General features: G+C 40.4%; 1 protein-coding gene across 1 annotated transcript in view; it reads right to left on the reverse strand.

Annotated features, from left to right (window-relative positions):
• The window catches only part of LTBP1 (latent transforming growth factor beta binding protein 1), a 204,995-nt gene that overhangs the window by 172,053 nt on the left and 15,182 nt on the right, over positions 1-17,760 (reverse strand). The window contains exon 3 of the mRNA XM_075708573.1: positions 17,049-17,337. Within this exon, the coding sequence (XP_075564688.1) occupies positions 17,049-17,337 (289 nt within the window). The remainder of the gene's footprint in view (positions 1-17,048; positions 17,338-17,760) is intronic.

A 17,760-nucleotide genomic window follows, 5' to 3' on the forward strand; every position in this document is an offset into this window, starting at 1 on the left:
TCAACAATGACAACACAATACAAGTAAATATCAGTTGACAGCAGTCATAACATCTCATCCTGCTATGAATAAACTATGCATCATGTACAAAAAGCAGCTGCATTTCATATTACACGACAACACATGATAATACAACAACATCCTGCTAGCATCTCTACTGTGTACAGAGCAACCTAGATGGTGTGTAAATTAAAAGAACTCTAGGTCTCTGCCTGTACTTGGCAGGCCTTGCTATTTCTTACCCTTGGATAAAGTTAAAGTACTCAGTACAGAACCTATACAGTGTTTACAGAGTTACCCCGTTTCACTTCATATTCCACCAGAGAATCCAGTAGGCTGAATATCAACCCCTATGACATCTCCAAAAGGAGCTTTGCCATAAAACATGCTAACATTTCAGGAAAAGCTGTATTCATAACAGTGAGCCCAGGACTTCCCTCTCACTTGACTGAAGGACTCTATATGCAGGTGGAGTTAAGAGCACTAATAGCACAGCACTCAAGGAGAAATGGCAATGTGCACCCAAAACAGTTCTCCAAAGATGTGTTAAGTGCCTGAAGGCAAAATGAAAGGGAGACTATGAAAAAAAGTGCTTATGTCCTCTTCCCTTAAGACCTTGACCAGCAAAAGCAGCCAGAAGTAAAGCCTGCTCCCCCCGCAAAAATGGCATCGCAGCTATAGGAATAGGAAGCTAGGAGGAGTGTGTCTCCCTTCTCCAATGGGAACCTGAAAAAGGGGTGAAATGCAATCCATCCAGACAGACTAGAAACTGTTGGAAAACTAGAAACTATTCTGTAATAAAAGAAAGGACTGAGAGACTGACTACTCTGGAATCACCCCCGAATGATCTCCTTATCAGGAGCACTGCGCAGAATTAGCAGGTCCCCCTCTACTCTTTCAATAGTAGCAGAATTTGGCAGTGAATGGGAGGAAAGGGTCGGAGGGGAATTATCACTGAATGTATATAGCTCTTTTTCCTTTTACAACCTCATTCTCTTCAGTCTTCATCACCTGAATTCCCATTAGAAATATTCTGAGTGTACAGCTGTGGGTTACATCTCTCTCTAATCTCACTTCCAGAAGCACATCAAAAGACAATCCAATTTAGGAATTCACTGGATTTCTAAATAGTCCATCAAAAAAAAAAAAATTATAGATACAGCCCTCCAGGGTGCAACAGAAGGAAAATACTTCAGGATGCAAAACATACCCTGCCGTGAAAAGCCACTGGAATAGTGAAAGCGGGGGATGAGGGGGAGTTGGCTTCTTGTTAAGGATCTGCATGTGTGCAACAGCTGGAATTCCCAAACAGGCATTATATAATAACAACAAAAGCTGTTCAAAGCAGTAAGGAGGCACAGCTGGGACTGTGGTGACCAGCAGTTGTCCTCCACTTTAGAGCTTCAAGGTTCTAGTGCAGGAAGCAAGAAAGACACCAGAGCTTTTGCTCCAGTAAATATATAAATCTATTTCTGCTTCACTGTAATTATTAATGACAGTGGCCTCAATTCTACAACCATCCTTGTCCACTATGCAGAAACCAGAACAGAATCCATATCAAAGTAGTAATTGAGCAGAGGATGCATCAGTTGTACAGGGTTTACATACAATTGCTACCTTTTCCAGAAGCATACACAGGCTATAAAATGTAAAACGGTCTAAGGAAGGGGCTCTCCCAGTGTAAAACCCATACAAAGGTAAGTAAGTCTAACTTTATGCTCCCCAAAACTGTCACATTCTAGAAGTACTTTTAAAAAGTACTTAAAGCTAAAGGGATTCTAGACTCAGACATGTCCAGAGGTGATCACTGAAGATGATTACCAAAGTATTAACTTTGCTTCAAGTTGATCTGGGAGTGTGGTTCAGAAAGTAGCTGAGCAGCATCCTAGGGGTGTGTGGAATCACAGTGAGACTTTTTCAAGAAAATGTAAATGTATTAAGATTGTAGGTTTTCTAACTGTGAAGCTGACGTAAGAACAGGAGTACTGCCTACAGCCTGTAAGTTTAGATTTTGCTTGACTGTTTTCTGTACCACAACTTTAATTAGACTAGTTCTTAAGAACTGAACATTCTTTGTGTTATAAAAATATTTTGGAATAATGTATATTATGTAGAGACATTTACTTTTTCTGTGTTATCATAACCCTAGCTATTGAAAGGACATGGGGCAATGGTTTTAAACTGAAAGACATACATAAGGAAGAAATTTTTACATTGAGGGTGGTGAGACATTGGAACAGGTTACCCAGAGAAGTTGTGGATGCCCCATCCCTGGAAGAGTTCAAGGTCAGGTTGGGGCTTTGAGCAACCTGGCCTAGCAAAAGATGTCCCTGCCCATAGCAGGGGGGTTGGACTAGCTGATCTTTGAAGGCCCCTTCCAACCTAAACCCACTCTGTGATTCTGTGAAAGTGCCAAATGAGAGTGCATTTGTCTCATGTGCTAAAACTTGACACTTTTTGCTAACAGTTTGTACAAACAAAGTGCCAGAAAGGTCAACAGTTTCAGTGCATGGCTCAGAAAATGGTATAAACATAGGGGACTTCAGAGTTGTCAGAAACTGAAACAGAGAAAGCTCTGTGGAAGACACAACTCCCTTTAAAGCTTAATGGAATTAGGTTGAGTGGCACTTACAAATATCATAGGAGAATTTTTGAATTGGAGACTAGGAAAGAAAGTATACAGCCCTGAACGATGCAGTCACACTTTTAGTGAAGTCAGTGCACTCAAGTAAAGAAGAAAGCAAAAGTTGGTAACACTTAAACAGGTAACAGTGAGAAACAGAACAAACTATATGCTTTTTTGAACAGTGTGCTTTTTAACAGAAGGGGCATTCATACAGAAGTACCTGTGCTTCTACATGAAACATTACAAGTTCAAGAAACAGAATGGAAAAAGAATGACCAGCTTTATACAGACGACTTAGGAAGGAATCATTCCTACCTTGGGAAAGGAAACTAATGGGAGGATTGGGAAAAATCCATGGAATATCCTGGATCTGAAACAGACCACCTGGTGGAGGAGTGATGCTACTTCTCAAAGAGTAGCCTCTCAAATTAGATCAGCAAGTTAACCATATCAATTGCTAACAGAGCATTGCTGTGAACTGTAATTTCCATGCACAGTAGAGGAAACAGAGCATTAGGACTATATCACTAGCTGCCTAAGATGGTGACAGCTACCATATCACTGAAGCTACAAAGACAGGAAACAACAGTAACATGAAATTTCAATTACACCCAAACAACAGCACAACAGTAAAACGAAATTTTTAGATGCCATTAACGACATCTTCATGGATCAGCTTATCAGGAACCCAGAAGAAAAGAATGAGATCTTGCTTTGGTCTAACCTGTGTATCCAATGCAAATGTTACCACTGAAGAGATGCTACAAGAGTGAGCAAAACTTACTTAGAGTTAACATCCTTGATGGTAGAACAAAAGTCCAAGATTCGCTACAGCAGTTCATAGTTTCAAAAGAGGAGAATGAACATAAAATGGAAGCTAGTTGGAAAAAACTTAATGAGCTGAAAAACTGTCCAAAAGTCTTTAGAACCAATTAAGCAACGTATCAAAGGAACACCCACAGAAGAAAAAGCCAGAGAAGAAAGTCTCAATCAATTCTTCTCATCTGTGTTCATCATGAAGGAGCTCAGAAAGGTTCCTATGCCTTTCTCTATGAGGGATTCTCAGGATCTGTTTCAAATTGAAGGACATAGAAGGTGACAGAACAGACCGTCAGTCAACACCAAGAGGTCATTAGACCAGATAATTCTCACCCAAAACTTCTAAAAGTTAAGCAAGATTCTATCCGTCTACTAGGTAGTACTCTGGGCACAACAGAACCCAACAGAGAAGATTACAGTAGCTTTCATCCAAAAAAAATATTGGGTTCTACTTGCCTTACCCTTGATGTGAACCATGTTTTTGATACAGTTTGTTACAATACATGCACAGTGCCTGGAGAGGTGAAACAATCACAGTGAGCTCTTGGAGACTGACTGGAATCTTGACCAAGCTGTTTCATCTCTCACTGTAATGAAGGTTGTCTGTGTTGGCTTCCTAACATAGCTGAGTTATGGCTGAATGATGGGAGAGGAGGTGGAAGACTCTCCTACACACATTTGGTTGATCCTTCCATCACACTAAAGATAGGATTAGTAGAGGAAATTGTACAAAGTAGAGCCAGGCAACAATTTCCCTGATACTACTCCAACACTGAACACCCTTTTCTTGCACCAAAGCTTTACTCAGGCAAGCAGTGTTACATAACCACATAAAACCATAAGCCAACTAGCTGTTGCCATCACACAGATTAGCTTCCTCCTCCTGTCTGGAATAAGTTCTGGCTGGCTTGAGATCCCAGTTGGCTCCCTGTAATTTAAGTCTCTGTATCAAAAAGAGATTCGATTTCTGAGAATCCTTTTCATGTCAAAGATACTAATGAAAACACTGAACATCCTCCAAGACCCTTTTCCGAGACCTTCACTTCACTAGATGATAGCTCAAGCGTGGATAAAACAAGATGTTCAAGCAAAAGTAGGCTGCATCATCTCACGAACGTCAATAATCCAAAGTGTAGGGCAGTGCAGTTGAATCTCATGAATGTCTTGTGTGGCAGTGCAATGGTGATGCTTTGTATTTTCAAAATTCTTTCCAAGATATCTCTGCTTTTCTGGTGGATAGAAGTCAATGTACTGCTGAGAGCTCACTGCATATGCACAGTACCTGACATGGCCAGATGCTGTCTAGCTCCAGTCCATCAAAAGGACACTCTGCTGAACTCTCAACACAAGTAAATACTTGCAGCCAAAGATTTCAACCAAAACAGCTGTGGTAAAAATCAGCAATGTTCACATCCAAAAGGTCTTACAAACAAGTCATAATAACAGACTGGACTTTGTCCACCAAAATACCAAAGGCTTCCCTCAAGGCAGTTTGCCACAACAATCTGCTCACTTCTCATAGATCCTGTTAGTTCACAATGGTATCAAATGACTAGCCTATTTTGTAATAAATTCATGTTTTTCCACCTTTCACACCACACTTTAGGGCAACGAAGCTGGTGAAGGGTTTGGAGCACAGGCCTTATGAGGAGCAGCTGAGGGAACTGGGATTGTTTAGCCTAGAGAAGAGGAGGCTGAGGGGAGACCTTACCGCTCTCTACAACTACCTGAAAGGAGGTTGTAGTGAGGTGAGGGTTAGTCTCTTCTCCCAAGTAACAAGCAATAGGACAAGAGGAAATTGGCTCAAGCTGCGCCAGGGGAGGTTTAGATTGGATATTAGGAAAAATTTCTTCACAGAAAGAGTAGTCAAGCATTGGAACAGGCTGCACAGAGAGGTGGTGGAGTCACCATCCCTGCAAGTGTTCAAAAAATGGGTAGATGTGGCACTTTGGGACATGGTTTAGTGGGCATGGTGGTGTTGGGCTGATAATCTTAGAGATCCTTTCCAACCTTAGTGATTCCTAGTTTTTACTTTCATTAAAAAATGATCCAGCCACCAAGCCAGGAAACATGAAATTACTACTCTACCCTGAATTGGTTTAGTGGTGGACTTGGTAATGTTAGGTTAATGGTTGGACTGGATGATCTTAAAGGTCTTTTCCAACCTAAACAATTCTATGATTCTACTTAAGTAAAGCTATGGTCTTTAGGCCCAGGTCTGTTACAACCCAATTACCAGCAACAATACTAAATCCAGCAGAGGTAACTACAAATTTTCTGTTATCTTATGGACTAGCACTGAAATGTGCACCAGTACCGTTCAAAAAGGACACCAGGACTGAGACTGATATCATTGTCATCAAAAAGTCATTCTCCATGTTCTCCGCCAACACAAATGATCCCAGTCCTAAGGGAGACCGGTCATTTCAACTAAAACGATGACTTCAGCTCCTGCAGCCCGATGACTACATTCCCCTAGAATGATGAATGGAGGTGTTCTTGAGGGCTGACTCAGTGCCTGGCAGCACAAAGAGATGAGTAACTACCTTTGAACCAGTTTTTGTTCTAGCACACATACATCAATAGCACTGCCAAAGACTACAGAAGTGAGAATAGCTGCAGTATCAGAATCTCAAAACACTGGTCTCAACTTACCAATAGTTGATGCCAAAGGTCCTTTATGTATGCCTGGAGCTGCTGCAGCAATTAAGTTAACCATGGCCTCAACTGAGAGCTCAGAACCTCATTACCAGTCCCAAAATGCTTCTGACCTTCATTAGGAATAGTGTGAGGACACAAAGCCTTGGCAGAGAAAATGTAAACTCAGTGCAGCCACTATTTACATAAGGAGACCCCTGTGCAGAATGCCCTGACATAGTAAGAAAAAATTGTTAATTACCGTTTCAGAATTTCTAGGATGACATAATTAAATAGCTATCTAATTAATATGTTTAAGTTTGGGATCAAGAAGATCCAAGATCTTCCTCAGAACAATTATTATAAAGTATTATAACAGTTTCTATAAAGTACGTGCAGGACAGAGTGAGAGAGAATGAGGAGTGTCATTTTTTTAGTCCAGAATAAACTTTTTTAAAACTTTAATAACAAAGCAAGAAGAACTCTTAATTCACTCACTATGAGGAAACTCAACAAAGAACTAACTTGGCTACCAGGTAAAAATGTGTTCTGGAGAACAGCTGAGGATGTCTAAGCTGGACAACAGCAGAGGAACTGCATAGGAGGAGAGGTGCTGTGCCTGCTGTATCCTTGGTACAGATATACAGCTGGCTGCTAATTCATCAGATGTCAGGTGATTGGTTCTAGGCAAGAAGGCTGAGCAGAGCAGGGGTTTTAGGTACTTTCTGCTGTGGGTGACTGCTAAGGACAAGTACTCAAGCATTGCCCTCTCCACACACCCTTAGTTTTAGCTAGGCAATTTGCTGCTGCTTTACTGTCCCCATGCCTGACCCTACACATCAGCAGAGCAGGCTGGGTTTGTGAGGAGAGTGATACCAGACTAGCAATCCATGGGGAGAACAGGGGGAAGAGTGGGAACAGATGGACCGGGACACAGGATGGGACATGACACATCAGAAGAAAGGCAAAATAAACATTATGTTATTTTTCCTTTTCAGTTATTAGTTACAGAGCTAGAAGGGTAAGTCCCCATTTTGGGAAAATGTTGTGTTAAAAGAGGGTGTTGTGCCCCCTCCTCCTCAGCTGTACTGTGCTCCATAATAAAAGCTGGAGGATCCCAAATAATTTGGGATTGACTGTGACTGCAACTCATTTGTTTTTAATTTGTGTATTACTAATCTACCTACTGAAGCCATAAGAGAATACAACAGAGCTCACATGTATTGATTTGTATCCACCTGTCATTTGAAGAAGAGGGGCTTCACTTCAGCATTTGATAGAAAGGCAACTATACACAATGAACAAAATAGATGGTTCGAAAAATGTGCTGCCAATAAATGACACATTCCAGTGAATTCAAACCACCCTTTTCAAAATTCTGACATTCTGCAATATGAAAATAAACCCTAAGTACAAGGAAAAGCAAAGCTTGCCACCTACTGCCCAATGACATAATAGTATGTACTAGTATTGTCTATCTCCCTTTAACAGACTATCTTGCCTTTGAAACTCATTTCCCTGACACAGAATGTACAGAATTGCATCTTCAATTGTCTTTTTAATAAAACAGAAAACACAAAGCCAACGCACAGAATATCCAGAAGCAGTATCTTCTTTTAAACCAATTTTAAACTGCTTATAAAATCCCTGACAAGCCTGAAACATCATTTATCATAGCATCCAAACTGACAAGGAATTCCTTTTAATATCCTCCAGTGGCGCTATGGTCTTTGATAAAGTCTGTCCTCAGCTGCATGATAAGTTTTCTGTATAGAGAGTATTTTAAATTAAAAAAATTACTACAATAGATAAAGCCTAACAGAAAACATTTTTTTCCCCTGTACATACGTCTGGAGAGATATGTTTAAAGCTATAGATTGCATTAGTAACAAAATGGGGCTGTAATGAAGGCTGCTTTATTGCAAATACTTCCTTTGTCCTGGAAATTCCATGTCACAACAGCAGAAATGATGCTTCTTTTTGTTTTCAAGTGCGGAGAAATTCTCTTCAATAATTACATTTCAGTGAGCTATTAGCCTGGAGGTATTTATTTTCCTAACATACCACATGTAGAGTCCTTTCTGAATAACAGTAGGTCCTCTGCTTAGCATAGGAAGTTGCTTAACAAAGTCAAGTAGTCATGATTCAATTGCCTACATAACTTCTGAGCACACTAGCAGACTTATCTTCACATACAATGCTATCTATGGAAATTAGATACACTTCAGATTAGCCAACAGTCCACCTGCTGGTCCTCAAACACCTCTCTCTAAGGGCCTTATGAGATAACTCGGAAAATTTGCTAAAGAGGGAAATTGACAAGGATTTACTGTAGAGTCCCTCTAATAGGCTACTGGCTGGTTACAAAGTCTCAATCAATATTTGAACAATAACATCAGGAAAAAATCCGGCTTTCTCCACCTGCCTAGTGTTCTTTACCATTTACACTCATGTCTTAAATCCAGTCATACCGAAAAAAAAACCCCCAAAACCCCAAACTAAACTGTTTCTCACTACATACTGATAAGCAGTACCACCTAAACATCAACATAAGAAGACATGAGTAATAAACCTCCTTGGTAGTGGTTAGGTTAGCAACTGATTACACATTGTCTAAAACAATAGTTTTGGATTCCTGGGAGAAATTTATCAAAGTACAAGGATACATGTCATATGTGACCTTTATGAAGCTTAGGTCAAGCGGAAACTGCTTCTCAGTAGGAAAAAATCTGCTTCTCAGTGAAGTATTCAGACTCTAGCACTGAAGAAGAAAATAAGTTTACTGGAGATGAAGTATATGTCTCTTGGGGTTCCTAAATCATGAGCAGAACAGGCTCTTCATAGATGAGAAATCAATGAGGCACTTGTAACTAATCAGAGAGGCCCAATCCTGAAAATACATCTGCCTTTGTCTAAGCCCAGCCCACATCATTCAGGGAATGAAGATTCTTGAAACATCTAGTTTTCTGCTACACTAGCAAAACACTAAGATTAAGTGAATCCCCTGAAGAAGGGTTCTTTGTGTCTTTGTTATCTAAGATGGTTATTAAGAATGAATTCTCAATATAGACTGGAAGTGCTACGACAATACCAGTTGTAGTAATACCCTGGACATACAAATCAGCTAATAGTTGCAGTTAATTTTATTTTTAAAGGGCTGAAGATCAAATATTAAGCAAGATTTCTGACACAAAGACCAAAGGCAGACACATCTACAAACATAGTAAGCCTTTTCTCCAAGTTCAACATACCTAAACCAGAGGAAAGTATCCCAGGTTCAGCAATCATTACAACACTAAACAAATAAAGACAGAATCCAGTTAAATTGTATTTCTATACCTGAAATCAGTAATAAACCCTATTCTCACTTTCTTTTTCTTCCTTTGGAAGTTTAAAGGTACAGATGTATCTTTTGTTTTCCAGATCAGCCTACTGAGATCTATTCCCACAGCTCTAAAGAGGGAGGAATGAAAATGACATGAAAATTATTCCCATTAGTTTATTGATCATACAGGCTCCAAGGGAAATGGTTACTTGCAACGTTGTTCTTTTTTCAGCCACATCCTATAATCAGTACTGTTGCAGAGTAGTTTGCTTAGAGGAACAAACTTTAACCTGAGCAGGTTGCTTTTTCCTTGATGATAAATGGTAAAAGTTTCAATAGTAGTACAATTTAAAAAAAAAACAAAACAAAACAAAAAAAACCCACAAAAACTGGAAAAGCCACATTGGAAAAGAACATACCAGTTCGCAACACAGTAACAAATAACACTGAAAACTCCTCATTAAAGCCATCACCTCACATCTCCATGTGAACACTGAATGGCCAGGCACATGTTTTTTTGAGCAAGGGAAAAAAAAAATTAAAAACACTATGGTTTGGAATGGTGGCTTACAGTCCTCTCTTCAACTAAGCTGAAAGCATCAGTATAGTTTTAAAAGTAATCTCCTTTCCCGAAAAGCAGTTCCTTGAAAGCAGAGGCAATGATTTCTACACACATGGAATATGCCTGAATTGTTATGTCTCTATTTTGCTGTTATTAACATACACTAGCATGAACATATTCCAGTACCACTCAAAGAAAATAACTTGATGACAAGTTAATTAAAAAGTTGAGTTTACCTTGTGGAGTGTGTTCAGTTTGCTGGGATTGGGGGAGGGAAAGCTACATTGACATTCTCAAAAGGAATGTGCCTTACAGGACAATATGGACAACTGACCTGCATTAACATTTTTCAAGTCGATCAGGAAGAAATCAGTAACCTGAGGAATAATAGGGTACACTATGGCTCTTTGCAGCCGGTCTCTTGTTAAAAGCATTGTGCAAAGGCACCTCAGAATCCACCCCAAATAACTCACAATGGAAAATTAACTTTCATGATTCTCCCTGGAGCCGCCTTGCATTAGCAAGCAAGTAACAAGTACCCCATGAGTTCATTACATGTTAGAAGCCTATACCAAAGGGATACAGTCATCAGCTTAACACTGCAGACAGACTGCCAGTTTGCACCACACCTCTCTGGCACAAACCAGTGGGTTCAAGAACTGCTGGAAAAACCTCACCTCTGACCACTGGAATTAAATTTTGAAGCCTGAGAAGCAGTAAGACCCCGCTGTTGCAAAGCACATGGTGCTGATACAAGCTTACAGGATTTAGATGCTCTTTTCTTAGAATAAATCAAACAGCCATGGTGCTGGGCTCTAGGAGGGCAGAACCTGGTAGCCCGTGACTTACAGACAAAAGCTCTAAAGCCCAAGGTAACGGTCTATGGTTGTATCTTAACGGTGTAGTCATGGCTAACTCAAACAAGTTCAGACTCCTCTAATACGCTCAATCTATATCCTCAAGTACGCACTTAGGTGTATCGGCCCAGACCACACCTACATGCATGTGCCTAAGAACACAGATTAAATGCGAAGTTGCACAGAGAACAGGAAAAAATCAGATTTAAGAATATTAATATGGAATACTTTGCCTAGAATAAAAAAATATTAATTTTCCAAGATATCATCACTGGAATTACAGTTCAGCTGCTTCCAGCTCCCCTGTGTAGCCCAAGAGAAGAGATGGTCTCTCCTCCTGAAAAAAGGCGGCAGTGTATGATACAAGTTCCTGGCTTTGAAAGGAAAGAGTATCACCAACAGAGAGTGAAGACAACCGAACTACAACTTTCAGAAGTTAAGAAGTCATCACAGACTTTCTAGTTTTAGCTTGGATTAAAGTTGTTTTGTTTGGCTTCTATGATGGGATGACTAGCTCAGTGCATGAAAGGAGCATGATGAATCTTTTTAACCTGGACTTTAGCAAGGCATTTGACGCAGCTGTCTCCTTGTGTAAAAACTGGTAAAATATGGACGACTGAATTATAAAGTGAGTGCAAAAACTATCTGGCTGAATAGGTGGTATTTGGTGATACAAAATCCAACTCACGGGAGGTTAAGTGAGTAACTATCTGCTTTCCTTAGAGATCAATACTAGGACCAATATTGTTCAACAACTTTATTAATGACCCAGAGAAGGGGAAAAATGCAGTCTCAGCAATTATACAGACAGTTCCAGTTTGGAGAAGTGGTTGTTATACTGAAGGGCTGAAGGGATTTTGACAGGCTGGAGAAATGGACTCACAAAGTTCAAAGGCAAACACAAAGTCCTGTATCTGAGATACAGCAACTCTGTGCAGCAGTGGAGCTTTGGCACTGAAATAGCCGGAAAGCAGCCCTGCAAAAAGTGATCTGGGGGTCCTGGTGGACAAGCTGAACATGAGTCAGTAGTGTGCCCCCATGTGAAGAATGCCAATCATATATTGGGCTGCATTAGCAACAGCACAGCCAAGGAGGTCAAGGGAGTGATTATTCCCTCTATCTGGCACTTGTGAGACTGCATCTCAAGTACTGCATCCAGTTATAGAATCATAGAATGCTTTGGGTTGGAATGGACCTTGAGAGATCATCTAGCCCAACCCCACTGCAGCGAGCAGGGATTGAACCCATCACCGTGGCGTTATTAGCACCATGGTCTTCCCAAATCAAGAAAGATACTTTCACAGTGCAGTGAGTCCAGCAGAGGGGCACCAAGACTGTCAGGGACTGGAGCATTTATCGTACGGGGGAGTCTAAGGGAGGTGAGTTTGTTCAGCTCTAAGAAAAGGCAGCTCAAGGGGATGACACTGCAGTCTACAACTGCCTCTTGAGAATATATAGAGAAGACTAAGCCAGACTTCTTAGAGACATACAGCAAAAAGACAAAGGGTAACAATCAATGTGCAATAATGGAAATTTAAACTAGATAAGGAGAATTTTTTTTTTTTTTCTGAGGCTGGTCAAACATTGCAACAGGACTGCAGAGATACCGTGAGATCTCCAACCCTACAGCCTTGAAAATGTTCAAAGCTCAACCACACAAAGCACCGAGCAACCTCTTATAGGTGATCCCACTAAGCAGAAGGTTGGACCAGATTGCCTCTACTTCCAACCTAAATTTTTCTATGCTTCTAACACCAGCACTACCCCAAAGTCCTTGCTTTCCTTAAAAAAGTTTCCTTTAAAAAAAAAAAAAGTCAAGGTCTTTTTGACAGAAGTCCAATCTTCCATCAAGAAGAGCTCCATAAAGTATTTTTAAACAGACCTCACAGTTTAGTTAGAGCCCTGCACGTGAGCGTAAAAGTAGAAGTTTTACTTGCTCTGTACATCTTTAGTACAAAATTCTATTATAACAGTGATGAAAATGGATGTCCTCCAGAAATATTTATTCTTGCACTAGCTATTAACTTTCAAAAAACATTTCTCTAATAATTTTTTAGACCATCACCTGGTCAGTCATCACATCTCAGGACCACATATTCTAAAAAAATAAATTACATACAGTCAAAGATACAAAAGTGAACCAGTACGCATGACAGGAAATAGCTAAAAGAGCAGTCTCATATTTTGCAGCAAACCTCAGCCAAGAGTTGGTACAACACAAAGTCAATAATGTTTACAGATTATTTTACATAGATGTGTAAATCTATAACTTACAATTATAGATTATGTAACAAATATATTCAATTTTCAGTTATGACTGTCCTACATTACTGGTTTCAGTAGGGTCACAATAGCATGCCCAATTCTTCTCCCAGTCAGGGGTTTTTTTCAATCTAAATTCACACTAATCTCACATCAATTAGTAAAAATTGGGTAGCTATTAGAAAAAATACTACATCCTTGAACAGAAGGAAAAAAAGTTTTAAAACACAGATTGATAGGTTCCCTAAAATTAGCAGGTGATACACCTGCCTGTAATAGCATGGGACTAGACCGAGTGATCCAGGAATACAGGTTTGGAGGGGACCTCTTAGGAAACATTTCTAGGTGCATCAGACACATCAGTAAGCCCAAATCTATCACCCAAAGTCTGTGCATCCACCTCTCCTTTGATGAGCTTTGCTTTGTGCAATGCAAAATCAAACTTTCACATTTCATTAACAACTGCCTCCAAAAGAGGCTGAAGGAGCAATGCTGTGACACTTCAGTGTATTATCGAGCTCCAGCTGGTCGATCCTGTACTCCTTCTGGTGACCATTTCCAAAATGGTACCAGAAAATTCCCTTCAACAACAACAACAAAAAAATTCTGCTCCCACGGGTGGTACATGCAGAAAATCAAGCTGTTGAAGCTATACTGTTACCAACAAGTGAGGGAATGAGATGTGAAAGGGACACCTGGAGTTACTGGAGAGCTATCACAGGAATTCAGGACCACAAAGATGTCTGTTATTGAGATCAGAATTCCCAACACGTTCCAATAAGAAGCAGATTTTTGTTTCCGAGACACCACTTGTTTTCAATTACAGCCATCTACATCTTCTGCTAACATTCTTCCAAGATGAGACCTTGTACCTGGTAATATTGCTCTTCAGCCCAGGGCTATGACAGACTTTGCTAGCGCTAAGTGCCTGTGTTCCAAATCCAGGATATTCCAGGAAATTAATCTCTCTCCAGATTTCCTTCTGTTCAGCTCCATATTCTTCAAAAAAAGATGTCTGGGAAGAAATAAATTAATTCCCTGCTTCCCTAAATATCATTGGCACCATGACTCTAAGAAAACATGTAAGAACACATCTCAATGACTGAAGTTGGAAAAGTTGCATTCATATACAAAACAGAAAAAATTGACAGAGGATGGCAAAACAGAAGCACTGTAGAGACAAGCCTCCTCTAGGAGCTTCTTTTGGTGTTCTAGGTTGGGTTCTGCCCTGACTCTCACCAGTCCTTGACAGCTCTGCATAGCAGCAGTGTCTAGATCAGCATACCAACTGCACTGACCATGGATGATTCCACTACTGCCATAGCCTTCCCTATGTTTCTAAGAGTGGGAACAGAAAAAAGCCATTCCAAAAATATCTGGGCAGCCTCACACAACATACAAGATCACAAGACATTCAAAGAGGAACTGAAGCAGGAACTAGCCCATTTGCTCTGCACCAGTGGTAAAGACCTGACCTCAGAAGGATCTTTCAGCCCCATAAATTGTCCTAATAGTCTACATGAGAACTATTGCTAGCGCTCATTTCAACAGTTGTATCTAAACACCCACCTTCTTCTGCTGCAATTTATACGACTGCTTTAGTTTGTGAAACAGCCCGTTTCCTCTCCATCTCCCGTATCTGGCTCCTGCCAAGGTTGTAGGCTGGCTTTCTCCTGACTCCGAAGACTCAGTTTTCCATTTTCCCACTCTATTATTAAGCTGACTGAAACAGATTTAACTTCATGTGATCTCAAAGACTAACAGTCCTATCCACCTGAAAAGGTCTCTTTACATCTAAGGGAAAATTCTTAGGTTGAGAAGGGTCACATGAACAACAGAGCCCACCTGGGTTAACACTGCTTATGGAAGCATGCAGAGGTACTTTGGATAGCAGATAATGGTGACTGGTTTTGTTAGTCTCAAGTTGCTTCCTCTGCATCTGGGATGTTGTCTCATGCAAGCAAGAACAAAGATTTTGGTGAAGCATGACATGCTGTAGGTACCCTCTAGAAACACTCTGAGCATCATCGCCCGACAACTATCATAGTAGCACAGAAGAATACCAGTTTATCATCTTCTCTTCTCATACAAGAGGAATGCTTCATCCCTGGACTCTGCTTTTCCAGGAATAATGGAAAATAAGTCTTCGCTAGAGGCATCCACAACCCTTCTAAGCACAGTTTCAGAGTGCTTGGAAGAAGACAGATATTTTCAGGCAAGAACAAACTGCATTTTTTTTTCCTTCCCTTTTCTCTTTTCAAAGTATATTTTACTACCCAATTTGGACAACTGGCCTTTCTCACAACACGAAGAATTCCTTGAGAATGCTTCTGTGTGGAGGAAGGAAGAAAAAAAGAGAGAAAGATACACAGTACACTCTACAGGAATCAGTACTGATAAGACAGGAATTGCCTGGCCTCTTTGTACTGATTTGCTATACTGCACTTCGTGGGGCTAAGCAGAGAAGCCAGGTGCTGAGGATTAGCAGTCCTGCTGGTCTGGTTGGGAAGGAGCCGAAAAAAGCTTGCTGATTTTACTTGTAATTTCCCCTTCATATTAGTCACTTCAATAACCCTTGCTTCACTGATAGGAATGAAACTGGGCTCAGAGTACTATAAAATATTAAAACTGGGTAGCAATTTCTTTGCCCTTTAAGACTGTGGATGTATTTGTTCCTAAAGACCACTCTGCCCCATCTTCTACCTTTCTCAAAGAACATACTGGCTTAGTGTTTAGAACTCCAAGGGAACTCAGGTAAATTCCTCTTCCTATTACAGAAGACATGTATGAACCCGGTTTTACTTGTGGCTCCACAGTTAGATGAACTAGGACAACAGTCAAAGGAATTGGAAGGGTTTAGGAAGGAAGAACCTGATAAAGAGGTTACCAGACATCACTGGCAGTGCGCAGCGATCTCTATTCACAGATGCAGCTTTGGAAAGGGATGACAGGATATGCTTTGTTGTCAGGAGCGTACAACTACTCAGAACGCAGACTTCTATAATCACACACCACCCTTCCAGGTTCATTTTTATGGTTTTGGGCACAGGAAAACACAGTTTATTTCCCAGTCCTGATTATCTTGCTCTGGAGGCTAGAAGCAAGACAGGCTGCACCCTGCTTACAGCTAACCAAAAGCAACACCCATTACAGGGCAGAAACACTTTTTGTCACTGACTTCACCTGAAACTGGAAGGACAGTACTTGCTGCAGACACCTAAAACTGTCCACATTCAACTTGATTGCCACCCTCCTGTGCACCTCCCTCCCTCCATATCAGATGCAGCCCTGAAACAAGTTAAGGACAGATACATTAATAAAAACAACACTGTAATTAGAGAAATTTCAGACTCACTTGAAATATTTAAACTAATGAAAGTAATATCAAAGCCTAGCTAAGTCACCAGCCACTGAAGAGACAGAGAAAAAAAATTCTCCAACAAGAGGGGTGTTTCCTTGCTACCTATGACAGGCAAGGTACAATCCTGAACGTCAAATGCAAGCGAGCAGAAGTATCCATTGTAGTAAAACCATACATGCTTCTTTTAAAATAGAAAATATAATGCAAATAGAAGAAAGAAACCAGAACACAACACAAGCACCAAATCTTACTCTCTTCAGTTATGTGTTTTTGAAATTCCATGCCAGACTCTGTTCTAGGCTAAACACAAAAAGTCACTAGTGTAAATTAAGAATATCTCCTCTGAAATTACTACAGCATTGTCATTCCAAGGAAAATAAAGTTGACTGATATTAAGGGATATTCTGTTCAGGTGAGGAAATCTGGCTCATAACAGATGTTTAAAAATCCACTGAAGTCTGACTGGTAAAATAAAAAGCTCTTTAAAAAAAAAAAATCTGTGTAAGTTTCCAAGTATGATTATTTGAAAACACTTGCATGGAAAAATGTTCTATAAATCTAACATACTAGACTTCTTTAAAAGCAAAGAAAACACTTACTGTGGTTGCATTTGTTGAGGTAACCCAACAGGGGGCTTCTGCTTGATGGTGAATGCCATCTGAGTCATAGGGCCAACCTTCGGTGGGACCTGCACCTTCTGAGAGAAGGTCTGCTGGGCAGCCTGCTGGGGTATGGGCCATGGGGGAATGACAGGGCTCCGGCCTCCAGTGGAAGATGTGTCTTGCATGACTGTATCCTCACAGGAATTACCTTTTGTTCCTGGTTTACACACACAAAGCTGAGGTCGCAGGCACATCCCTCCATTTTGGCATGGTGGTGCACAGTTAGCTAAGAAAAGACATTTTAAAAAGTACCTGTGAAACAAAGCATGAAGGAAAATGCAAACCCTCCCCACAATAAAAACAAAACAAAACCTTAACTGCTAATGTTAATTGAAGTAGGAAAGAGCAACATTGCTAAGCTCCACAGGATACTATATAAGTTGATACAGCTTTTACTGCTTTCCTACATAAGACACGCACAACATTTGAACAACTTTGAAAAGTGAAATGCTGGTGAGCTAAAAAATAGGAAAAGCACAAGTTAAATCAAGAAATACAGCATTATTTCACATCTTCCTGTTAGTGGCCTTTTATACTATCCTTCCCTGCATCCTCCCTCCCCATACTTTTAGCAACCAAACTGCATCCAGTGAAACAAATTATGCAGATTATGGAATCTTACTACTGATCCAAGCTTGGATTCCTTCTA

The sequence above is a fragment of the Pelecanus crispus genome, chromosome 3 (genome assembly GCF_030463565.1).
Source record: "Pelecanus crispus isolate bPelCri1 chromosome 3, bPelCri1.pri, whole genome shotgun sequence".
In the NCBI taxonomy this organism is placed as follows: Eukaryota; Metazoa; Chordata; class Aves; order Pelecaniformes; family Pelecanidae; genus Pelecanus; species Pelecanus crispus.